Consider the following 27,204-nt stretch of genomic DNA (forward strand, 5'->3'; position numbering starts at 1 on the left):
GCATATAAAGTACGATAAGTAAGAAAAAAACTACGATCTGTCAACTTTGACTCAACCCAAAAGGTCAAAAAACGCATTTATAACATACAAATCTTACAGTCTAGTAATATTCAATCATTTATCTTCATTTTAAAACATATTGCAAGTCTCTAGAACAATATCTCGATTTATGGTGAATTTTTGAAAAAAATATTTTTTCCCCTCCGCGCGACGATTCTCGGCCGAAAATCTCCGAAACGCGTAGGTCACATTCTCCTAATATTTGAGCCTTTTCATATTACGCTTTTTTTAAAAGGTTTATATATGGAAATGTGCGCAAAAACATGCACAATATAACAAAAAATATTGGAAGGTTGTAGCATTTCTCATTTTTGAAATATTTACATATAAAGTACGATAAGTACGAAAAAAACTACGATCGGTCAACTTTGACTCAACCGAAAAGGTCAAAAAACGCATTTATAACATACAAATCTTACAGTCTAGTAATATTCAATCATTTATCTTCATTTTAAAACAAATTGCAAGTCTCTAGAACAATATCTCGATTTATGGTGAATTTTTGAAAAAAATATTTTTTTCCCCTCCGCGCGCCGATTCTCGGCCGAAAATCTCCGAAACGCGTAGGTCACATTCTCCTAATATTTGAGCCTTTTCATATTACGCTTTTTTTAAAGTTTTATATATGGAAATGTGCGCAAAAACCTGCACAATATAACAAAAAATATTGGAAGGTTGTAGCATTTCTCATTTTTGAAATATTTGCATATAAAGTACGATAAGTACGAAAAAAACTACGATCAGTCAACTTTGACTCAACCGAAAAGGTCAAAAAACGCATTTATAACATAAAATTCTTACAGTCTAGTAATATTCAATCATTTATCTTCAATTTAAAACATATTGCAAGTCTCTAGAACAATATCTCGATTTATGGTGAATATTTGAAAAAAATATTTTTATTCCCTCCGCGCGCCGATTCTCGGCCGAAAATCTCCGAAACGCGTAGGTCACATTCTCCTAATATTTGAGCCTTTTCATATTACGCTTTTTTTAGAGTTTTATATATGAAAATGTGCGCAAAAACATGCACAATATAACAAAAATTATTGGAAGGTTGTAGCATTTCTCATTTTTTTTATATTTGCATATAAAAAAAAATTTTAAACAAAAATTCGACATTCGGTCAACTTTAACTCGTTCGAAATGGTCGAAAAACTGCAATTGTAAGCTAAAACTCTTACAGTATCGTAATATTCAATCATTTTCCTTCATTTTGAAACAAATTGCAAGTCTCTATAACAATATTTCGATTTATGGTGAATTTTTTAAAAAATTATTTTTTTACATCCGCGCGCTACGAATTCATGCATCATTTTGTGATAATATTTTCTCTGTGTTGCTTTTATCGTTTTATAATGTGTTATATATCAAAATGATCGCAATTTAGTGCACATTACAACGAAAAAAAAAGTAATTTGTTACCTCTAACCGTTTGGCGCACAGCGCGATTTGAATACAATTATATATGAAATTTCGTTTTTGCGCTATCATATATCGCATTATTTATATATGATAATGATAATTTTTTCCATTTCTGATGGTTGCATACTAAACTTCAAGCAATGACAAAAAAAGGAGCCAAAAATGAACTCTTAATCTTGAAAACTAAGCGCGCTGTGATTTTTTGAAAAAAATATTTTTTCCCCTTACGCGCTCACTCTCAAACCCCTCCGGCATACGGGAGTCATTTTTTTATTTACCGCTTCGGCGTTTAAGGGTTAATTGAAAAACCAAGGACAAACCTTTGTTTAGTATTAATATCAAACACTGTATATTTATAACTATTTAAATACAAAAAATAAACCAAAAGGATCCCACCGGGAAAAAAGATCAACGACCAGTCAGCCGGAGCTCACAAACATACGTCTTCATCGCAAGATGGCCGAAAGCAAAGTGGAGTGTTTACATCCGGGGCAGGCTAGCCTGCCCCACGGTAGTTACTGCCTAACCACCTTGTTCAAGATTCAACGGCCGTAATTCCAGCTACGCCGTAAGTTAATTCCAATTGTTAAAGGACCTCAGGTTTGTATTCGTATCGGAACAACTGGAATTTTGCCATCTCATCTATAAAAGATCTACCAGTGACAGCACAATGTTCAACCATAGATAAAGCCATGGTGCTGCCTAAAAGGAGGCAACAGTAACTGAATCCATGGTTCTTGACTCTGTTTACAAGGACTTGTGTACCTGTCCCTAAACACAACAGGCAAGTGGAGACCACAACAGTCATAAACCATGGTCTCACCACCAGAGCACAACTCAACGCAATTGAGTTTAACAACAGCACTGTGATCACTTGAAAACTCTCCCTTCAACATCAAAGACAAGACCACATGTGGTTATTAAGATAGGAATATGGAGATAGGTTCTGGTTTGCATACCTAAGAGATATATAAATTTTCATGATAAAATTTATTATTTGGATACTTACCTACTGTTAAAGTTAGCTCATATCTCCTCGCTGATAGGCGAGTCGGCATTTAAAACAAAAGAAAAAACGATCGCTTGGCTGACCCAGAAGACTGTCTACTTTCACCTGTTCTCCACCAGGTGTGTTCGAATGTTTTAGCTCTAGTCAGAATTCTCCTTGACGGCCCACTAAATGTGGGGAGGCTGGGTGGGGTCTACTTTAACAGTAGGTAAGTATCCAATCATGAAAATTTATATTATTTGAGATGAATCTTACCTACCGTTAAAGTTAGCTGATCCCACATTGAGATAAAGGATGGTGGGTAGTGCAGCTAGACAAATTCCGCTCAGCCAAGCGAGCTAAGAGTTTCTTGTATGAAACTCAAAACATTCTTACCTGATCAAGAATCCTTCCTGGATAATACTGCCGCCAGGAGGTGGATTCCCTTCAGGGTGCAAGGCTCTCATGTGTGTGCAGTCAAGAGCAGCCTTGCGGAGAAAACCACTTCATTTTCAGACAGAATGAATAGAAGTGGCGTGATGGGACCCCTGTGCCTGGGTCCGAAAGCCCCCAAAATTGACAGTCAAATACAAAGTAAATACATATGATACAAAGGTAGGCTCCTGTACAACAAATGTACCTTCATGCTCCCCGAAAAACCAACACCCGGGATTAAAATAAAAGAGGCTAAACAATTGCTCTTTCTTTTGGTTCAGGAAAAGACTTTACCCGCTATTACTAGAGGGTTAAGGGCTTTACAGTTTTTAAACGCAATTTCTACATCTTTAAGATAATGAGCAGCAAAAACCGAATTACAATTCCACTGAGCTGCATTAATTACATCCTCAAGAGACAAATTCTTTAAAAAACTAAAAGAAGTAGCAACTGCTCTTACACTATGTATATTTACCTTCAATAAAGGTAAGATATCTGGGTTTAGTTTCTCATGTGCTAGTCTTATTAAATCCTTAACAAAAAAAGACATTGCATTCTTAGATAAAGGAGTGTTAGGTTTTCTAACACAACAAAATAAATTATTAACTCTGCCCCTCACAAGTTTTAATCTATCTAAATAAAGCTTAATAGCTCTAACCGGACAGAGGAGGGCTTCTTCTTTCCCAACCAATGAGGTCAAATTTGGAATTCTTACCGTTCTAGGTAGAAGTTTAGCCTTGACATCATTCTTAGCCCTGAACAAGGGCATAAATGATAAAATAGCATCTCCTCTACAAAAGCCTACCTTATTGGAGAATGCTTGTAACTCACTCACTCTTTTGGCTGTCGCTAGCGCTACCAAAAAGAGCGTCTTCATGGTTAGGAACTTCAAAGAAGCGGATTACAAAGGTTCGAACGGATCTGCAGATAAGAACTTTAGCACTACATCCAAGTTCCATGAAAGAGATTGATACTGAACTTTAGGGGCTTCAATTTCAAACGATCTCAATGCCTCCTTAAGATCTGGATCGTTAGAAATATCTAATTGAACATGCCGTAGCACTGATGACAGCATGGATCTATATCCTCGAATAGCAGCAACAGAAAGCTTCTTACTATATCTAAGATATCGAAAGAACTTTATTATGTTGTCTACAGAGGTACGGGTGCTGGAAATCCCACTAGAACGACACCTGGAGCAGTACACAACCCATTGTCTCTGATACAAGGCCAAGGTTGTTGCTCGTCTTGATTTAAGGATAGACTTCCGAGATACTTAAGAAAACCCTCTCGCTTGAAGGAGACGGTAGTCTCTCCAAGCGATTAAGTGTAGCATGCGGAGGCTTTGGTGGAACTACTTGGATGTTGGTTGTCTGAGTAGATCCTTCCTTAAAGGAAGGACACGAGGGATATCCACTGAAAGAGCTAGAGGGTCCGGAAACCATTCTTTCTGAGGCCACCACGGAGCTACTAGTGTCATTCTGCAGTGATTAGATTCTTGAAACTTGTTCAGTACTTTTCTTAATATTGCAAATGGAGGAAAAGCATATGCGTCTAGGTTGGACCAATCTTGAAGAAATGCGTCTACTGCCCAAGCCTGAGGGTCATGGCATGGAGAGCAATACACTGGGAGTTTCTTGTTCATTGCTGTTGCAAATAAGTCCACATTTGGAGCTCCCCATAGGCTCCACAGCAACTGGCAGACTTGCAGATGTAAAGACCATTCCGTGGGTAGGACTTGTCCCTTCCTGCTCAATTGATCTGCCAAGACATTGTTCTTCCCTGGTATGAACTGAGGAACCAATACTATGTTCCTGGCTTCCGCCCAAAGAAACAACTTCTCCACTATCAGAAACATTGACTTTGATCTTGTTCCGCCCTGGTTTCTGATGTACGCCAAAGAGGTAGTATTGTCTGAAAATACTGCTATTACCTTTCCTCTGACTATCTGTTTGCACTGAAGGAGCGACTTCCATATTGCCAACAGTTCTAGATTGTTTATGTGCAACTCCCTCTCTTGCAGTGACCATACCCCGGAGATCTGATGGCCTCCCAGGCAAGCTCCCCAGCCTGTCATTGAGGCGTCTAAAAACAAGGTTAGGTCTGGGCTCACTACTCTTGGGGATGACCCTGTTCCCAGTCTTTGACGATCCTTCCACCATGCTAACGTCTCCCAAAGACTTACTGGGACTCAAATTAAATGGGAGTCTGGCAGGGACTTCCTGTCCTAAGATTCTCTCAAGTAGAGTTGAATTGGTCGCATCCTGAGCCTTGCTAGACTGAAAAATCTTTCCAGAAATGCCATATGTCCCAACAGAGACAGCCATTGCCTTGCAGAGCAGAATTCTCACTCCCAACAAATGACACCATCCCCCTACCGGTGCCAAAATCCTCGTGAATACCTGCGGTGCTGTGCACAGGTCGAAGCAAAGAGCTCTGAATTGAAATGTCTTCCCTGCGAAGACAAAGTGCAGGAACTTGCGAGACTGAGGATTTATCGGAATGTGAAAATAAGCGTCTTGCATGTCCACCGACATCATCCAGTTGTTCTTCTGTACTGCCGCTAGTACTGTGCTGGGTGATTCCATGGAGAATGGGGTTAGACAAATGAATGTGTTGAGTCTCGACACATCCAATACTGGACGCCACCCTCCAGACGCTTTGGGCACCAGAAAAAGACGGTTGTAAAACCCAGGCGAGTTTCCTGACACCTGCTCTATCGCTTTCTTCTCTAGTAATGATACCACCACTTTCTGAAGTTCAAGAAATTTTCCCTGCTGCTGATGATAAGCTGGAAGTGCAATTGGAGACGACGACAGAGGAGGAGGAGACAGAAAAGGAATTTTGTAGCCTTCCTTCAGTACCTCCACCACCCAAGGTTCTGCTCCTAAGTCTCTCCAGACATGCCAGAAGATCTGCAATCGACCTCCTACTGGAACCTGAGGGCATAAAGATTCATTTCTTTCTAAGAAACTTAGCAGTTTTGTTTTTATTGGAGACTGGTAAGGACCTACGAAAGGGCTTAGTAGCTGAAGACTGTTGAGATGAGGAAGGACGAATTTTCGCCGGAGGACCAGGCAGCAAAGAAGGAGCAGGTCTTTTGTTCCCCACTTTAAAAGATTGTCTAATAAATTCCCTATTTTCCTGTACGGAAATATCCTCCCGTAATGCCTTAAATAGAGATGGATTCAGAAGGCGGTCCACAGGGGAACCCAAAATTGCAGCCATCTTCTGAGAAGGAGAGACCTTGGTCGAAAGATAAGAGCACAATTGTTCTCTTTTCTTCAAGATCGAATTAGTGAAAGAATGAGAACATTTGCCTGCCGCGTCTGAAATAGCCTTATCCAGGCAAGACAAAAAATCTAAAGACTCTTCCCAAGATTTGATACCCGCTGACGTCAGAAAGTCTTTAAGCTGGCGCAGAGAAGCTGCAATAGTACTTAGCGAAAGTTCCGCAAAAGACAAAACTTCAATACTTCTAAACAAAGACTTGGACAAAGCCTCTGCCTCCGTATTAGACCAAAGCACCTTGCCCGTCTCAAGAGCGCGTCTTTTCATAGGATCGAGACACGCAAGGAAATTAGCATCGTCGACCAAGGACGGTTTCAGCGCCGGCAATGACCCTGTGTCGTAATAACCGATCGTACACAATTTCAAAAACCCCGGAATACTAGAGCTGGCAGTCTTACCAGAGGCTTTGTGCGCCAGCAGACGAGATATTTCATCAAAACGCCCTCTAATTGAAGGCACAGCTTAGGACTCTTCAAAGACTTAATGGGAGTTGAAATGCTGGAAGACAATAACAACCTGGTCTCTACAGAATCTCTTTCCTCCATCAAATGAGGATAAAGAGAAGCGCAACGCTCAAGTAAGTGCCAAAAGATCGAAGGAGACTCTTCCGACTCAAGATCTTCTTCCACCAGTTGCGGATTTGAGACAACAGCAGCCGACTCCTCGCGACAAAAATTTGGTTCGATAGGCGAAGAGCCTCCAGGAGAAGTAGTCTGCAGTTGTCTACTAGCGTCGACACCAGTCGGCCAAGTCGAAGCAGAGGGGATACTCATCAGCAAAGAAAATAGAACTTGTAAGAGAGTCGGAGAAGATTTGTCGACACTGAACTGTACCACTTCGTCCGGATGCGTCTCAAGCGGCTTGGGAACAATTCCAGACGACACATCTTTAGAGAGTAAAGCATTTAGAATAGCATCTAGTTTGGAAACAACAGCAGAATCTGTAACCATAGAAGGAAGAGAAAGAGAGACAGCAGAGTCCACCTGAGACTCTCCAACAGTAGAAGACCTAGGAATAGCAGAGAAAGATTTAGAATGAGACGAAGAAGCAGATGAAATAGGTTCAACAATTGATTGAGTCAATGTAAAAGAATTAGAACAACCCGCTACGGGGATATCATTATTAATAAACTCCAAATCTAAATTCTTACTCTTTAGGTTCTAGAAACATGACGTTATTATGATATAACAAAGTTTCATGTACTATACTTACCTGGCAGGTATATATATAGCTATATTCTCTGTTCGCACTGGCAGAATTTTCAAAACTCGCGGCAACCGCTAGATCACTGGTAGTTCAGGTGATCGCCATCCCGTTCCTGTGGCGCTGGTGCTCGGAACCATTCCCATTTTCATCAGATTTTCTCTGAACCCTGTCTCCTGAGGGGAGGTGGGTGGGAATTTAATTATATATACCTGCCAGGTAAGTATACATGAAACTTTGTTATATCATAATAACGTCATTTTCATGTATGACACTTACCTGGCAGGTATATATATAGCTGATTGACACATTTGGAGGTGGGTCAAAGACAGCAACATCGTAAGAGTTTAAAACTTAAAAATAAATTCTAAATACTCTTTGGTTTCTTACCTGCTAAGGTAGCTGACTTCATAGATCCTGCCTCTTAGCCTGCTAAACCTTAGTAGCTCCCAACTAGGACATGACCTGATAGTTGATGAAGCTATGAACACGGGTCTGACAACTGGACGGGACCAATTCGTTGACAGGAAACCCTAGCCCTCTCTTACCACGGCCATTCATGCTAGGATAAGTTAGACCACCTGAACCACACACAAACCTAAAACGTAACACACTACACTTCATAGACTGAAGAGGGAATAAACCCTCTCAGACAACCATAAAAACAACACCACTTAATTAAAAAACCTAGCATGTTAGTAAGCTATGGGGTGGAAACTCCTTTGCCCAATACTGCTCCTGAGGATACATAAGGGCCCAACGTTTGACAGTTGTCAAAGGTTGTTTTGACGTTTCTAAGGTAATGAGATGCAAAAACTGAATTAGTCCTCCAAAACGTCGTTTCAATGATATCTTTGAGGGCCATATTCCTTTTAAATGCCAAGGACATAGCTACCGCTCTCACTTCATGCGCCTTAACCTTGAGGATACCGAAGTTTTCTTCTTGGCATAACATATGCGATTCCTTAATCAGTTCCCTGAGGAAGAAAGCGATAGCATTTTTTGTCATTGCTCTGCTAGGGTCCTTCACAGAGCACCACAGTGATTCTGAAGTTCCTCTAATATTATTAGTTTTCTCTAGATAATAGCGCAAAGCCCTTACTGGACAGAGAACTCTTTCTTGTTCCTGTCCTACCAGATCTGAAAGACCCATAATCTCAAAAGACCTTGGCCAGGGATGAGCAGGATTTTCGTTCTTGGCCAAGAAATCCTCCTGAAAAGAGCATACTGCCTTGTCATGCTTCCAGCCAAAATGTTTGTTAATTGCTTGCAGTTCACTAACTCTTTTAGCTGTGGCCAAGGCCACCAAAAAGATGGTCTTTTTCGAGATATCTCTAAACGAAGCTTGATCCATCGGTTCGAACTTATTAGTTCCTAAGAACTTTAGGACTACATCGAGATTCCAGGAAGGTGTTCTGTATCGGTGTTCCTTCCTTGTTCCAAAGGACCTTATGAGGTCTCTCAGATCGAGATTATTGGTAATATCTAAACCTCTGTGTCTAAATACTGAGGCCAACATACTACGATATCCTTTAATTGTCTGAGTTGACAAACCTACTTCCTTCTTTAAATACAGAAGAAAGTCCGCAATTTGGGTCACAGAGGTACTGGATGAAGAAACCTTCCGACTCTTGCACCACTTACGAAAGATCTCCCACTTCGCCTGGTACACCTTGATAGTCGAGGCTCTTCTTGCTCCGGCCACAGCTCTGGCTGCCTCTTTAGAAAACCCCCTCGCTCTGACAAGTCTTTCGATAGTCTGAAAGCAGTCAGACCCAGAGCGAGGGTGTTCTTGTGGTACCTGTTGAAGTGAGGCTGTTTGAGTAGATCTACTCTTGCTGGAAGTGTTCTTGATATATCTACTGTCCATTCCAGTATCTCTGTGAACCAATCTTGGGCTGGCCAGTAGGACGCTATGAGTCATTCTCGTCCCTTGACTCTCCCTGAATTTCTTCAAAACCTTTCCTAAAATCTTGAACGGGGGAAAGGCGTACGCGTCTAGTCCCGTCCAATCTAGAAGAAAGGCATCTACTGTGACTGCTTGACGGTCTGGGACTGGAGAGCAGTATGTCGGCAATCTCTTTGTCATTGCGGTCGCAAATAAGTCCACCACTGGACGACCCCATAATTTCCACAGGCTCTGGCATACTTCTAGATGTAGGGTCCACTCTGTAGACAGAAGTTGACCTTCCCTGCTCAACAGGTCCGCTCTCACATTCTTCTCCCCATGAATGAACCTGGTGAGCAGGGTCACGTTTTCCTTCTCTGCCCATAGAAGGATCTCCTCCGCCAACTTGCAAAGTGAGACTGAATGCGTTCCCCCTTGCTTGCGGATGTACGCCAGAGCTGTGGTATTGTCCGCATTGACCTGCACCACCTTGTTACGGATCACCGCGTTGAACTCTTTCAAAGCCAAGAAAATCGCCATCAGTTCCTTCCTGTTTATATGCCATGCCGTTTCCTCCTTGCTCCAGTGACCTGACACTTCTCGAGGGCCGAGAGTCGCTCCCCAGCCTGCGTCCGACGCGTCTGAAAACAATACAAGGTCTGGGTTCTTCTGTTGGAGCGACGCACCCTCCGCTAACTTTCCTGGAGTTAGCCACCATAGTAATTCCTCCTTGATCTTGTAAGGAATTCGAAACAGGAAGGAATCCGGTTGCGATTTTCTTGGCCAGACTTGGTTCAAAAAAGGGATTTTGACGTAGGAAAAATCTATTTCTGGGCGAGGAAGCAGTGTCGCCCAGTGAAATATGTCTGCTTTAGCACTATTTCTAGTAAAATATTGCTATAATACCAGAGAACTGCTAAATTGGACATGTCAGAAGCTACTGACTCGCTCACCTATATAAAAGGTGTCGGTATAAAACTGGGGCGAGTGTTAAACACTACCACAGCAACCCCTCCAATTAGCCTTTTCCTCATCAAAAGACCCTAAATACGGGGAGCCGACCCATAGGTCACACCTAGCTACCCCGTTAAAGGCATCTGTGACGTCATACTTATCGATAGCAATGAAGCTTGGTGCACTGCAAGGGGGGGGAAAAAAACCAGAGGGGGATTTCACTGGGTGACACGGCTTCCTCGCCCAGAAATAGATTTTTCCTACGTCAAAATCCCTTTTCTGGGCTCAGCCGTGTCGCTCCCGTGAAATTGTACCAGAGAAACACCAAGCTACATCACTCTGAAACGAAATAGAATATTAAATTGTATAAATTAACACCATACACCAAGTCAAATAACAAAGAAATGTGCTGCGGTAGGTAGAATGTTAATAATGCTGGCATAATGGAAAATATTCATATGACACAAGGACAGTACTATATTGATGTAGCAGGAGACACTGACCTCCCTACAGCTATTGCATGATATTTAAGATCCTCCATAGACTTAAGGTAATGCTTTGGAAAACCCAGTGCGACTTCCAACCAGTATACTTCTTCAGATCATCAAAGTTCATATATTTGAAGAAATTTACAGAAGTTGTTATAGCTTTGGGAAAGGACCCTGGGCTGACTTTCTTGGTAAAATACAAAAACTGCTGCGCAATGCCCTTTAGAGATATGGTACCACCACTGCCCCACATGAAAAAGGGGGGGAGGGGGGCCTTCGGAAAAGGTAGATGTTCTAGATAAATAGTCCTTAGGAGTTTTAACAGGACATAAAGAAGGATGTTGCGGAATCGGAACAACCTTCCATGGGGATCACCTTACCAAAGGGTTCTCATTCTTAGCCATAAAATATTTATTTGGTGAAAGCAACACGTCACCCGAGGAAAGGAATTCTATATGCCCTTGGCCACTAAGATAAAGATGACATCTGCGATGTTCTAGCCCCTGAAGCCAGACTTAATAAAAACAGTGCCTTACACAAAAGGGTTTGGCAATCACATTTGAAGTTGTCTGTTTTAGAGTCTAACCTGAGAAAATCGTTAAGAAACCATGACACTGACGACGGCCTGTGAATAAGCCGCAGGCGTGCACAAGCCCTTGGGATTGGGGTGAAATAAGACTCAGATAGATTTATACCAAACCCGAGAAGAAAAATCTTTTTCAGAGCTGATTTAGTGGTTGTTATTGTGGCAACTGCCAAGCCTTGTTCGAATAAAGTCCTGAAGAATGTTATAGCCACGTTCATTGTCATTACTTTGACATTTGATTCCCTGAGAAATGTAGGCAATTGTTTAACTGCTGAACCATACTGGCGAAGTGTAGATTCTCTTTTGTCTGACTCCAAGAACAAAATGTTCTGTGGATCAATGTCCCCTACCCTCCTACCTGCAAACTTCATGAAATCCATAAAGATAGGGTTTTGTGAAGACCTGAGGAATCGAACACAGTCACTGTTTGAACTTGTTGCGACAGCCTCAAGACCGGGAGAGGGTGAGGACGAAGACCTAGTTCCAGGAGAAGGGGAAACCAATTGTTCTTGGGCCAGTAAGGAGCTATGAGAGCCACCTGACCTTTGAAGGATTTCAACTTGTGCAGCACCTTCAGGAGAAGGTTCACTGGAAGGAATAAATAAACCTCCCTCCACTGGTTCCAACCTATACTCAGGGCGTCCGTAGCGTATGCTAGAGGGTCCATATTTGGGGCTACGTAACAAGGCAGCTTGTGGTTTGCCCCTGTAGCGAACATATCTACTTTCAGACCCGGTACTCTCCTACAAACCCTCTTGAAGGATTCCTGGTCCAGTGACCATTCTGACTCCAGGGGGACTGACCGGGACAGTGCGTCTGCTACTACATTGTGGACTCCTGCCAGATGGGTAGCCGATAGATGCCAGGTGTTCTTGTCAGCTAGAGAAAAAGTTGCTATCACCACGTGGTTCACATGACTTGACTTTGAACCACCTCTGTTTATACCGTGTATCACTACCGCACTGTCGAGAGCCAATCTGATATGAGTCTCCTCCGGAGGACGGAGCTTCATTAAGGTCAGAAACACTGCCATAGCTTCCAGGATGTTGATGTGAAGCTTTTGGAACTGAGGTGACCAAGTTCCCTGAACCTTGTCGTGCTGTGAATAACCTCCCCAACCTGACAGTGATGCGACTGTATGCACCAGTAGGGACGGGGGAGGGAACTGCAACTGTAACTCTTTGGCTAGGTTTTCAGCCATTGCCCATGGACGTAGACGTTCCTTGGGAATCAGAGGTACCCGGCCGAACTTGTCGCGACACTTGGCATTGGCCTTTGAACGTCAAACTCGATTGATGTCCTTGAGCTGGCTTTCAACAGAACGTCTGTGACTGAGGCAAATTGGAGCGAGCCTAGGATCGTCTCCTGATTCCTTCTCGAAGCCTTTTTGCATTCTAAGAATTGGCTTGTTACCTTGGCATCGCCTTCCCTGATGGAATGGAAAGATTGTGTGAATCCAAGCCCCAATGGATGCCTAGCCACTGGAACTTGGATTCTGGGGCCAATCGGGACTTGGTCCTGTTGATCTTGAACCCTATATATTCCAGGAAAGATATGACCTCGTCCATGGCTTTCATATACTTGTCTTTGGCCATCTCCCAGATTAGCCAGTCGTTTAGGTACGCCACCACCAATAAAACCTGAGACCTTAGCTCCTGCACCACTACCTCCGCCAGTTTCGTGAAAACCCTTGGGGCTATATTCAGCCCGAAGGACATCACCTTGAAGGAATAGGCTTCTTTCCCTAGTTTGAAGCCCAGGAATGGATGGAAGTGCCGAGCCATCGGGACATGATAATAGGCGTCTGTAAGATCTATAGAGGTGGTGACGCCCCCATGGGGAAGTAAGGCCCGTACCTGAGAGATGGTCAGCATTTAGAACTTGTCGCAAGGAAAATGATACAAGTTTAAACGGGACAAGTCTAAGATCACCCTTCTTCTTTCGGTCGGTCCCTTTCTTTGGGACACTGAATAGACGACTCTGAAATTTCAAGTTCTTTGTCCCGGAGACTGCTCCCTTCTGGAGAAGATCCCTGGAGTAATCCATCAACCCTTGGGTTGTGGATCTTATGATACTCCTATTTGAGGAACTTCATTGAGATGATGAGGGTCGGGTTCTTTTCTGACCATGCACCTCTAGCTCGCCCTTGGGCTCCGGTTCCTCCACGCTGACGAAAGGGGCCTCTAGCCCTGCAACCCCTAGCAACCTTGGTAAAAGGTTGAATACCCGATTCTCATAGACCGGGTTAAAAGCAGGCGACACTGAATACAGTGGGGGAACCTGTTGGCTAGCCGACGGCGAAAGGAAGACAAATTGATGCTGTTGCCGAGGCTGAGCCTTAGAAGATGAAGGTTGGGGAACTTGCTGAATTAGAACAGCTTGTAGCACAGGATGCTGTTGCGGAACTTGGAAAGGTTGGTACCTTCTTTGACCCTCCCTTTCTAGCCCTAAAAACCTGGAAGACGACTAATTTCCTTTTGAAAGGAATGCCCCAACGCAATCTGATGCTTTGATTAAAACGTGATGCCTCGTTCTGAACCTCGTTTACTGACCGAAGCTGGGAAGAGATCTGCACCCCAGATTGAGGAAGCCAGAAGCTTGTTGGGTTTGTGCCTGATCGTAGCCTCGGATAGAACATGCTTACCTGCCAATTTTCTCTTAGTAACCGCAAAAGCCGACGAGTCACATTGCATGCTTAAAAAGTAACTACTCCACAATGACCTTAAACAGCAGTTCATGAGCGTACTCCAGAGCCGCCGTCTCAGTCATCACTAGAGAGTTAAGAGACCTTGCAAGACATGTCCTAGCATCAAATTCGGCTTGGATCAGTGCGTCTGACAGAGGCGCTCACTAAACAAGTTGATTGCACAGTTTGGCTTAAGCTTGCCTACCGAGAATGTAGCCGGCAAACTTCCCACAAATTCTCCCTACCTGGGAGTAGCAATGATTTGGGATCTGTCTCGCTAAGCTGGGGCTCTTCCCGAGTCACTGCCTGAAGGGTAAGTCCTGCTACCTTTTATGTAAAAGGTAAGGAGTTCCCGTCATCAGACGTAAACATCGTGAAAGGGCTTTTAAATGCTGTTACCTTAGTATTTGAGCAGATCCACTTCTAGGCTCCATATCCATACTTGATGAGCCTGATTGCTAGAAAGGATAACAGTCCCCTTGGAGAGAGACCTTGTCCTTCCTAATCGAAGCTGCCTCCATAAGCCTAACATAACCTATAAATGGTGGCCATAACCTTTCGGGGAAGAACTCGAAATCCTCGAGTCTACGTGTACCACAACCTTCTGCAGTCAACATCCCGCTGACAAACGGAGCGAAGTTCGCTACCCTCCAAGGATCACCAGGGTGGAACGGAGGGAGTGTGGACCCGTCAAGCATGCTCTGACCTTGCACCAAGTTACTAGGAGGTGCCAGAACTGCCGACTCCTGTCTGAGACCTGCAATCAGGGAGTCCTGTGCACCTAAACTTTTAAAAACACCCTTTCAAACGTTGCTGCGACTGAACTGACTAAGCTAGCAAGACCACTGACCTGATTTAAAATATTCGTGTTGAACAGGTCTTTGCCGACTAAAGGGGAACCTTCCAGCCCTCTCTACGGTACCTTATGAGGTATCCGATCTCAAGACGTTGAAGGGATGGGACTTGAGGGGCAATGGGAAGAGTTCTCTCCTTAAGGCCTTGGATTTGCAGGCTTAGAAAGAAATCTCAGCCTAGGTTTAATGTGTATGAACCTCTGGCACCTGCCCAGGCCTTGGCTTTGTGTCTGATTGGCTTTTAAGCAAGGTTTTACCCGAAGGTTTTCTCTTTAATCTAGGAATCACAGAGAAGGAATGCGACCTGGGAGGGGGCAAACCTCCTGTGAAACCCATGAAGGAATTGGGAGTAAAGGGAGAGGAAGAATCAGAGTCACTCGAGGAAAGACCCCGGTGACCAACTAGGCTAGCCTCATTAACCCTTAAACGCCGACTGGACATATTTTACGTCGACATTTTTTGTCTCTCGGGTGCCGACTGGACGTATTTTACGTCGACATACAAAAGTTTTTTTTAAAATTCGCGGAAAAATACTTATAGGCCTACCAGCCTAAAACTTTTGAAACACGCGCCTTGGGGGATGCTGGGAGTTCACGGATCAAGGTGTTGTTTTGTTTACAATCGTTACGCAGGCGCGCAAGCGCGAATTTCTTTCTTATCGCACTAAAAAGTATCTGTGACACATCTCAAAAATTATTTCGTCACTTTGACAATTTTTGTACCATTGTAAATTAGCCATTACATGAAGTATTATATATGAAAATGTGCGCATTTTTATGTAAAATACAACAATAAAATACTCATGATTGTAGCTTTTATCAGTTTTGAGATATTTTCATATAAATAACGATAATTGCCAAAATTTCAACCTTCGGTCAACTTTTGACTCTACCGAAATGGTCGAAAAACGCAATTGTAAGCTAAAAATCTTATATTTTAGTAATATTCAATCATTTGCCTTAATTTTGCAACTAATTGGAAGTCTCTAACACAATATTCCGATTTATGGTGAATTTATGAAAAAACTTTTTCCTTACGTCCGCGCGGTAACTCTTCCGAAAAAAATCATACATGCGATTGTGGTAATGTTTGCACCATTTTAAAATTAGCCGTTATATAAAGTTTTATATATGGAAATGTGCGCAATTTCATGCACAATACAACTAAAAACAACCCATGGTTGTAGCTTTTATCAGTTTTGAGATATTTTCATATAAATAACGATAATTGCCAAAATTTCAAACTTCGGTCAACTTTGACTCTACCGAAATGGTCGAAAAACGCAATTGTAAGTTAAAACACTTATATTCTAGTAATATTCAAGCATTTACCTTCCTTTTGCAACAAATTGGAAGTCTCTAGCACAATATTTCGATTTGTGGTGAATTTATGAAAAAAATAAAATTTTCTTTACGTCCGCGCGGTAACTCTTCCGAAAAAATCATACGTGCGATTGTGGTAATGTTTACACCATTTTAAATTAGCCGTTACATAAAGTTTTATATATGAAAATGTGCGCAATTTTATGTAGAATACAACTAAAAATAATTGAAGGTTGTAGCTTTTCTCATTTTTGAAATATTTGCATATAAATCACGATAAATAGAAAAAAAACCACGTTCGGTCAACTTTGACTCTACTGAAATGGTCGAAAAACGCAATTGTAAGCTAAAACTCTTACAGTCTAGTATTATTCAGTCATTTATCTTCATCTTGAAACAAATTTGAAGTCTCTAGCAAAATATTTAGATTTATGGTGAATTTAAAAAAAAATCTTTCCTTCACTCCGCTCGCGGATTCTCCGCCACAAATCTCCGAAATGCGTACGTACCATTCTCGGAATATTTGCTCCGTTTCATATTAGGCATTTCATAGAGTTTTATATATGAAAATGTGCGCAATTTCATGTAGAATAAAACAAAAAATATTTGAAGGTTGTAGCTTTTCTTATTTCCGAAATAATTGCATATAAAAAATATATATATAAAAAAATTCGACATTCGGTCAACTTTAACTCGTCAGATATGGTCGAAAACTGCAATTGTAAGCTAATAATCTTACAGTATAGTAATATTCAATCATTTGTCTTAATTTTGAAAGAAATTGGAAGTCTCTAGGACAATATTTAGATTTATGGTGAATTTTTGAAAAAAATATTTGTTTACGTCCGCGCGTTACGAATTCATGCATTATTTTGTGATAATATTTTCTCTGTGTTGCTTTTGTCGTTTTACAATGTGTTATATACCAAAATGATTGCAATTTAGTGTACATTACAACGAAAAAAAAGTAACTTGTTACCTTTAACTGTTTTGCGCACAGTGCGATTTGAATACAATTATATATGAAATTTCGTTTTTGCGCTATCATATATCGCATTGTTTATATATGATATGACAATTTGTCCAAAATTGCATTTTTCCTAACTATACAAACCTGAGGTCCTTTTACAATAGGAAGGTACTAGCGGCAGCTGGATAGGTCGTAAGCTTTCGAACAAGGGGTTCGGTAGTTAACTGCTTGTCCGACAGGCGCGCGCGCGCGACTGGGAGGTAAACAAATCACTTTTGCTTTTGGCCCAAGCAAAAACTGCAGAGTGAGGGGTGGCATGAGGTGGGACTATGTGTAAAAGGACCTCAGGTTTGTATAGTTAGGAAAAATGCAATTTTGGACAAATTGTCATTTGTTCCGACACGGCATACAAACCTTCGGTCCTTTTACAATAGGAAGACTCACTTCTTGGTGGGAGGAATCTGAGTCTTTGTGAACAGACTGGTGTTCGCCCAACCTTGGAATGCCTCCCTGGTCGTAAGAGCGAGGGAGGGATCCAAGCCTCTGTCCGATTGATCGGGGTGTGCACCGCAGGATCAATGGTCAGACCTCTGGACCAAGTACTAAAAGAGAGGCAAGCGTATCTCTTCGTACCAGCAAACAAGAACAAGTTCCTATTTGCAAGAGGCAACATAAAGTTATGGTTGTCTCTTGTTGGCATCCACTTCCCCCCCCTTGTAGGAGGAAGTGGTGGATATTCGCTCCCATCCCTAGTGAAAGGGATAGGATGGGGCTCTGTCGAGTAGCTCACCGGCATCTCGTCCTTATCCAGCAAGGTGATGACCGTATCCCTCTACCCACAGGTAGAGGGGGAGAAAAAGATAGGAAGAGAAGCCAGTCACTCTCTCATTCACTTATCTATTCTTACAGTCACACCAGGACTCGATGCTATTCAGCCTGCTAGGGTCTGGGTTAGCTACACAACGTGTTGAGCAGCCATGCCACCACGGGTCCCAAGGAAAACGATCCAAGGACCTGTGGGCAATATCCAAAAGGTAGAAGGAGGTGCCAGTGGTCTGGTTGTACGCCAGACCCCTGCCTTCAGTACCCTGCGCCACGGAGAAGTTCTTGTGTAACTCGAGGGAGTGTACTTCTAGGTCATCTTGGTGCTGACGAAGAGTCTTCAACACTCAGCCTGGATGTCGAGTTTCTTCAGAAAGCGCGGTCGCGCTTTCACAGGACAAAGCAGCATCTCCTTCGCATCGAAGGCGGTGAAGTCCATTAGGGAGGGGATTGTGAAGGACTCTAACCGATCGTCAGGAACCGAAGGGTTCTGAGTCTTCGCTACGAAGTCGGTACGAAATCGAGCGTCACGAATCCCCATCCCCTGGATGCTTGACTTCGCAGGAAAAGTCATGCAATTACCTCAGAGGAAAAGGAGGGAATGGTCGTATGACCTATCCCTCTTCTCGACTTCGGTGATGTCCTGTACCCATACTGGTCTATCCGTCTGCAGCGAAGTGTCTCACATTCTCCTATCCCCATGCAGTGAAGTTCTTCTCGGTAGTGGATAGGACACCGACACTCAATGGTGGGTGTCGATGGTATGGGTACTGTGACAAAAAAGCCGTTAGGACGAAGAAAAGACTGTTATGGAACAACCCGAACTAAGTCCCACAGCGAAGTTCGTAACTGACTTGGGCGCTCTGACAGCTGCCGACTGACTGCGTTCGTAGGAGGAAAGTTGTCCAAGCGCCCGAGCAAGTCACGTGACCTTCGCCTTAAAAGGGTTATGCCAAGAGACTAAACAAATAATTTGTTCGTCACCGATGCCAGAAGGCGAGGTGATGATTCTCTTAAGGCATGTGCCCAACAGGCGAAAGTCAATTGCCTTCTAGAGACCGAGGTCCCTGATGGCAAGATATCTCATAGTATAGTTGATTCTCAGCTAAGGAGAAACAACACTATGTGTCGTTGAAGACGAAGGTGTACCAGAAAGAAAAAGCAACCTACGTCTTCACAGCTGAACCGAGAGAAGGATTCTCAAGATTCTGAACCTGTGTTACAAAGACTGAGAACGCTAACCGCTATTCATTGCTGTCCGGTGAGGATCGTAGTTGCAATAAAAGCGGAGCGCTTTTCAGTAATGAAGACACAGGGAAATACTGCCTGAAGAACTGCTTCTCATGGGCTGAACATTTGGAAGTAGAGCTGCAGGTCGGAGAGTAGGCGATGTCTTCTGACACATCTGTTTAATTCGGGCGGCAATGAATATTTGCACACATACGAATACGAGATATTTTGAAGCAAACTCAGATGTCTGCAAAATCATTCGCATTATCGCGGTGCGATGCAGCGGGAGACTAGTACAGACTTCTGTTACCGTGCGGTAAACAGAAAGATGAAAGAGTCCAAGAGATATCTCTGTTGAAAATTCTTGCAATGTCGAAGGTGATGAAATCGAGCGTCACAGCAGTAGATGGTCCCTCATTATTGCGAGAATCCCCGTTAATCAGAGACCTAAGTCCATGATTGTTGGGCAGAGATACGGTTCGGTAGTCAATCAAACCAGGGGAGAGAGAGAAGTAACCGACGTGCATCTCCGAGACCTAGCTGATACTGAGCTGCTATCAGGCAGTTCAATACGCAGTAGCTCTCGGTGACTCGTCATCTGAGTTGCCAGGTAATCCATTATTCCACGAAGGAATGCGTTCGGCTAGAACCATCGAGCATAAAGAATACGCTCGAGCAATTATATTTAAACGAAACGGATTTCGGTAAATACAAAAGCTGATTTGGTGTTGTCATGACAATACCAAGTATCTAAAATCGAAAAAACTTGATAACTGCTGGGAGGTTGCAGGCAACCCCGAGTTGCAGTTCAATTAAGATACAATTCGTCTCGGTCACAAACCGTAGAGTTAACTACGGATGCCGCCTACCCCCCGGACAATTCAACTGTTAAAAGAATCATGTCGCGAGGGTAATATACGTAGTATATTTGTAGGTTCTGTTACCACGACCTCCATCCTAAATTCCTTTTCCTCTCGAGGAATGAGAATAAGGATTGGAAATCGACCGCCTTCGTTCTCTAGTCAAGAGAGTGAAGGAGAAGTCTTTCCCAAAGGAAAGCTTCAATGGTGAACAGAATACCGAAGACGATAGTTCAAGCCAAACTGGAAGTTCCCGTCCGTTCTTCTCTATTCCAGGTTAATCGCCTACTGTGAGATAACTCTTCTTTCAGCAGCAGTCTTCTTCCAAATGCTAGAAATTACAGGAATTCGAGCATAAGCGAGGTTCCCGATTATCGTGTAACAATTATCGGGGATTCTCGCTCACTTTGGACCGTGGTCTCGCCTAAGTGTTTGGAATCGTAAAAAACTCGAACACTCTGAGTGCGCTAGAAATTCCGTAGAATTCTAAGCACTCTGCGAAACCCCCTACCGAATTCGTTCAAACGATATCGGCTGGTGGTCTCTCGATTCCCGTAGAAATCGAGAAAGGGGCAGGATCCCTCCTCAACGACCGAGGGGGCTTACGTCAGGTAGGACCCGAAGGTCCCCCCGGGTAGCAGCCACCCCTAAGTTGGGGATCTTACAGAGAAATCTCTGTAGGATCCCTCCCCTTTCCCTCGTAGCCGTAAGGAGAGAGGGAATGGGGGAGGAATTGGATACTGGCTCGCCTTCCCAGCGGAACTAGCAGTTGGAGAAGAAAAGGAGCAGCCATCGCCTTACGGCGATGGCCTCTCAGAGCCTGGGAAAACGTATCGTCAGGAGAAAACGTTTTCCACCCCCGAGGAGGGTTACGAACTCATACTGTAGGTAAGGGTCTGCCGCCACTGTGAACGTCGTCTGGGTGGGGCTGATCGACACCTGACAGGAGAGAGCCGATACCGTCCTCGCGACTCATTCCAGTCCTCGTCGAGGTCGAACCTCTCAGGAGGACCGAAGGGGTATTCAAATACGGTGTCCGAAGACACGTAGAAACGCCTCTGTCGCAGTAGAGGAGGTGAAGTAGCTTGTTCGACCGGCCAGAACTGAGAGAGCCTTCTTGTCCGGAGAACGAGAGACTACCTTCAACACAGTCGGCAAGCTCCGATCGCGGCAGACCCACCGTCGATTTGGGTTCCCTCTCGGGCCCAAACGACCGAGCCGAGACTGGCTCCTGCTGGTGGGAGCGGCGATCCTTCCCCCCGAGGTCGTTGTGCTGACGAATCAGCGCCATAACCTCGGCAAAGTTCCTCTGGATCTCGGAAGTCACAGCATCTTGCAGAGTAGGACCGTTAAGCCCTTCGAACAAGAGCATATTCCGAGAACCTTCCTCCTAAGAAGGGGGAACAGCGACAGCCCTCTCGGTCTTCTCCATCCACTTGGCGCATACGTCCTGGCCGGTCCAAGAACCGTGCCTGGCACGTAGGGCGTCGTGGTGGGATCATGAGGGGCGCCACCCCTCACGATCAATCCTCAATACCTCGCTCCTCCCGGTGTAAACCCGAGGAGGTTGAAGGTACGGGAGAGGCAGACCTGACCGCCCATCCCTCCTCGCTCGCTGGCAGAACCAGCAGGCTTGGAGGGCTGCAGGCGATCGTCAACCCGCGGTGGCGATCGAGCTGCAGGCCTGGTCGAACCGTCTCGCTGTGGAGAACGGCTGGACTGAGCACAGCGGCCCCGATCTCGAGTGTCAGAAGAGCTGGTGCTGGTTACCGTACCCGATCGCTCTCTGTGAGAGCGACGGTCAGGCGACCTGCAGGCTCCACTGTCACAGTGAGACCGGTGCTTGTCCTCACGGCACGTCACGTTGCTGGTTCCAGCCGTGGCTGGCACCGGCGAACGGGAGGACCTCTTCCCAGCCTCAGGCACCGTTGGCCTGGTCGATGGACACCGTCACGTCCACCCCGGGTAGCCCAGCTGGTCGCCGCAGAGAGCGAGAGCTGGTCTGGTAAGAGTCGACGTGAGCGGCTGTCACCAGTCTTCCGCCCCGTGCCGTGAACTGACGCTGAGCGGCTCAGAGGTCTGGTCCTGGCTGCAACGGTCGCTGGTAGGCAAACCGTACACTCGGTACCTCCCGCGAACGATGAGGCCGAGACGGACCCTGATGCAGTGCAGAAACCACTGACACCAGGCGAGGAAGTACCGGTGTTAGCCGGTACCCCTCTGGTCCCCGTAGTCTTCTTCCTTGCGGATGGAAGAGGATGGGCCCCGCTCCCGAAGGGAGCAGGGGACCAGCGGAAGGAAACCTTCCCGTCCCACCGAGGTGAGACCGGGTCCCGACCGAAATAGCCCCGGGGAGGGATCTTCTTATGGAGGGAGGAGGCAACCTTCTTCTTCCTCGGCTGTGAAGCCTTAGAAGTCGAAGGGGAAGAGGCGGCAAGCCGACGACGATGAAGAAGATGAAGACGACGACGACGACACCTTCCTCCTCTTCTTCGTCAGCTTCCTCAGGACAGACGTAAGATCTGCTATCCAGGGCGGAGCCGGGGCTGCTGTAGCCGAAGCCACAGGGCCCGGACGCACCTGTACAGACAGACCAAAGTCTGGGTAGTACACCACGAACAGGGACGACGTCAGCAGGTATGGGCATCTTCAGGAACAGCAGGCACAGCCAGCACAGCATCGGTAGGGACAGCCAGCGCAGCAACGGCAGGGACAGCCAGCGCAGCAACGGCAGGGACAGCCAGCACAGCAACGGCAGGGACAGCCAGCGCAGCAACTGCATGGACAGTCAGCCCAGAATCGGCAGGCAGCACCGGAAACACAGGAAGTGGAGCAGCAGCCAGCAACATCCTGGTACCGGCGGCAGGTCCAGGGGCGAGCTCTAGGGCGGAGCGGAAGTGTGGTCGCGGCAGCGCGGCAACCACACGAGCGGCGGCGGCACGCCCCCCTCTCGGTACGGCGAACGCACTTCACAGCGGCTGTAGGCAAGACTGTTACCACGTGAGGCGAGTACACCAGGTGAGGAGGGACGTCGTCACCTGGAGCGTGGTCACCACTCCATGGGTGACCGCAGTAGGCCCAGACATAGAACCGCAGCCCCTGGACACTAGCACGCCCTGCAAATGGAAGGACGCCCATACCTCACAACAAGGTCACCCTCGTGGCAGTAGCACCTGCGGAAATAACAGTAGTAGTGATTAGTGGGGGGGAAGTCCCCTCGCGCGGGGGGTGAGCCCCACACCGAACGAGTGGAAGACCCCGAATACAATTGTATATCGGGCACGAGCGCCCTCCCCCCCGCTCGACGGATCGGTGCGAGAAGAAGCCCAGATAACCTCCCCCCGAAGGGGAAGGGCCATCTGTGGGAGCTGAAGCGGTGGGGGGGGGGAGGGGGATTCTCGTTCCCACCCCACCCCCGCACAGCACCCATGTACCCAACAATAATAATAAGAGCCCGAGAGCAATCGTGCCCTCGGCCCGAATGCAAGGGCATAAGGATCAATACCCTGACTGAGCGGAACTTGAACCAAAATAAATATTGATTGCAATCAATAATTAAAGGAATAAAAATGAAAAAAGAATCTTGCATTACGATTCACTTCACAATGAATAAGGGCTCGGATCGAGCGCAAGGGTAAAAGGATCCATTCCCGATTATGAACGGAAACCTTGATCCATAATGAATTGATGCAATCAAAATATATATGAAAATGAAAAAGAATACTGCGCTTGCGATTTCACTTCATACAAAAATAAAAAGGGGAAGGATCAATTCCGGGGAAATAGCGGAAACATTGATCCAAGTAAATAATGCAATCTCAATAAAATATATGAAAATGAAAAAGAACTGCACTTGCGATTTCACTTCATTCAAATAAAAAGGGGAAAGGATCAAAATTTCGGGTAAGAGCGGAAAACTGATCCAAAATGAGTTTAGCTACAATCAAATAAAATATATGCAATCAAAAAGAATAGGTACTCGTACTTTGCGATTCCACGTTCCATACAGAATAAAAGTTTCCGTGCCGAGCTTCATTCGCTCGGCAACGAGCATACAAGGTCAAAAAAAAAAAATAAAAAAAAAAAATAAATGAAAAGGGCACTTACTTACGATTTTCATCTACACATTTTCCAACCAAAATATAAGCTCGGAGCGAGCGCTCTCCCGCCCTCGGCACCGAGCATACACAATACAAGGATCATTTCTGGGAAAAATGAATTCCCGCACTTACTCCTTCAGTCCTGGCACTCGGGGTAATCGGAGGGCGTGGAGAAACCAAGATCCTTTAAATTCACAATTGAATTCAATGGAAATAAAGATGAAATGATTGTACTTACAATTCAGTTTCACTAGATAAATAGGAGAAAAAGAAAAAACACAACCATGCGAAAGCAACGACGATGAAGCGGGCAGAGAGCGATGATACACGTTCTACACGCCAGCAGGCCGAAAGCAAAAGTGATTTGTTTACCTCCCAGTCGCGCGCGCGCAGCCGTGTCGGAGCAAGTTCATTAACTACCGAACCCTTGTTTCGAAAGCTTACGACCTATCCAACTGGCCGCTAGTACCTTCCTATTGTAAAAGGACCGAAGGTTTGTATGCCGTGTCGGAACAAAATGATAATTTTTTTCATTTCTGATGGTTGCATACTAAACTTCAGCCGATGACAAAAAAAGGAGCCAAAAATGAACTCTTAATCTTGAAAACTAAGCGCGCTGTGGATTTTTTGAAAAAAATATTTTTTCCGCTTCCTCGCTCACTCTGAAACACCTCCGGCACACGGGAGACAATTTTTTTTTTACCGCTTCGGCGTTAGAGGGTTAACACTGTTACCTGTAACCATATCTAGTGTAACGGGCAAATCCTCACTACTTCAAGTGAGACTACTTCCAAACCAAGGTCCGGCAACTCTGCCTCTTGCTGTTCCATAAACTGAATCTTGAATTGATTTGATAATTGGTGCTGTGACTTTTGGGGTTTCAAACGTATCTGGCAGCTTTCCCGGCTGGGAAGGCTGCCATATCTTGAGGTAGAATATAAGGCTTAGCTTTCCCTACGTTCTGTCCAAAACCTCCAACCCAGATCTGAGGGTGGAGAGTGCAGCATGCTTAACAGACTGCTCCGTCTGTAATGCAAGGAATGTGTCAATTTCGAGTAAAATCTTTGAACATTATCCTTACATATGTTTATTAATTAATGTAATTTAATTTAAAGAAATTTTTATTATTTTTTTTTTTTATTTTTTTTTTTTTTTATTTTTTTTTTTTTTAATTTATTTTTTTTTTTTTTTTTTTTTTTTATTTATTTATTTATTTATTATTTTTTTTTACACTAAACAAAAGTAGTGTAATATAATTCCATCACAATATGCATAGAACAAGCAGTGCGGTAACTTACCGAACAGGTAACCTGTTGTACAAGGCGTTAGCAGGCAAAGCAGTTTTTCGTGATGCCAGACTACGGTACCGGTAAGCAATACTGCGCACGGGGCATGGTTCCGGCAAACTCATGGTTGCACGGATCCTGTAGACCGGCAACCAGACACTGAATGGCCTGTAAGTGCAATAATATATAAGAACAATTGCACAAACTTATTAGGATTATTATGATAATAATGTCATATGCTGGAGCATCAGGACTGAAATAATATATATATAATAAAATATATATGTATATATATATACGTATTCATATATTTACGTCCCGGGGACTGTGTAATAATTAAAACAACCCGGAGCTGTATGACCCCCCGGGGTGGGGAGTACACGAAGTAACCCGGGAGGTCCAGGCCACCTGAACTCGGCTGCAAGTTCCGTGGCAAAAGAAAGGAAAATATATATATATATATTCATATATTCACATCCCGGGGACTGTGTAAGAAATAAAACCACCCGGAGCTGTATGACCCGGGGTGGGGGGTACACGGAGTAACCAGGGACGGCCACATGAACCCGCAAGTTCCGTGGCAAAAAGAAAAGAAAAATAAAAATAAAAAAGAGAACTAAAAAAAAAATTAACAAATATCATATCTCCGACCTACGGAAGAGTAACTTCCGTAAACATAGCCCCTCAACGACTACCGGAGAAGCCGGAATCTAAATTCGCCTTATGTGGAGAGGGTATGTTTTAGGCGGATGGATGTAAGCTCCGGGAGCTGAAAGAAGCAGAGCGCAACAAATCCACGGAAGCCGAGGCTGCATACGCAAAGCAATCATCAACTCTGGAGGCGGTCGGCTGAGAAGCGACACCCACCAACCTAAGGTCCTGGAGGACCCTCTACATCCCCCCCCTCCGCTGATGGGAACGGCTGTCAGCGACAACCGAGGCAAGAGGAGCACCCAACTACTGGGGCCCCACGTGAGAGGGGGAGGGAGGAGGGCTGATGGGTGACGATCACGTGAGCAGCGTACCCTCGCAAATAAAAGATCACGAGGAAAACGCAGGCATAGCCTATGTAGGCTAACCGACCTAACATCCAACATATACATAGAGAAAATATAATCAATTACTTAAAGCTAAAAGAAAATCATGCTTTAACACGGGGGAAATGAAAATAAACTTACGTAAAATATAAAACCGCAATGAAGGCCACTCGATAATGGTGGGCGCAAAAGGGAAAAACTACTTGCCTACTGACAAAACGATAAGAAAACGGCAAGCTGACGAAAAGAAAAAAAAAAAAGGAGGGAAAAATTCTTGAATGAAATAAAACCAACTTAAAAAATAACAGGGGGTGGGGGGGGGGGTGGGGGGGGGGGACGGTGATAAAACGGCGAAGCACGAAAATAAAGAAACGTGCTCGAATGAAGACCCCCGTGAAAAACATGAAAATAATGAAAATAACAAAACATAAACGAAAATAGGATCGACTAAAAACTGCCACCCAAGAAATAAATAAATAAATATATGTACTGAAATATCACATGTTACAAGCAGAGAGGAAGACCACTCGAAATCGGTACAATTCAAGGATAAGCCGTAAAGGCGACTTGCCGCCCGCCGCGTACTTATAAGTGCGGCCTGAATAAAAGTCCTAAATAAAAGGCAAACGGAAACGAAAGGCAAATTCACTCTCTAAATATTGAAAAAGGGCGGGAACCAGTACTTAACTTGGGTGAAGAGGGTAGATGACGATCCGTAA

General features: G+C 44.6%; 1 protein-coding gene across 6 annotated transcripts in view; it reads right to left on the bottom strand.

The window, feature by feature from the left end:
• The window catches only part of LOC135198406 (exocyst complex component 3-like), a 322,829-nt gene that overhangs the window by 272,524 nt on the left and 23,101 nt on the right, over positions 1–27,204 (bottom strand). The window contains exon 1 of one of the 6 annotated variants that reach the window (XM_064225955.1): positions 24,897–24,972. The exons of the other annotated variants lie outside the window; for them this stretch is intronic. Coding sequence (XP_064082025.1) covers positions 24,897–24,906 — 10 coding nt within the window. The 5' untranslated portion in view covers positions 24,907–24,972. Of the gene's footprint in view, positions 1–24,896; positions 24,973–27,204 lie in introns of those variants that run through there. 6 annotated transcript variants of the gene reach the window in all.

This window comes from Macrobrachium nipponense, chromosome 23 (genome assembly GCF_015104395.2).
Source record: "Macrobrachium nipponense isolate FS-2020 chromosome 23, ASM1510439v2, whole genome shotgun sequence".
Lineage (NCBI taxonomy): Eukaryota > Metazoa > Arthropoda > Malacostraca > Decapoda > Palaemonidae > Macrobrachium > Macrobrachium nipponense.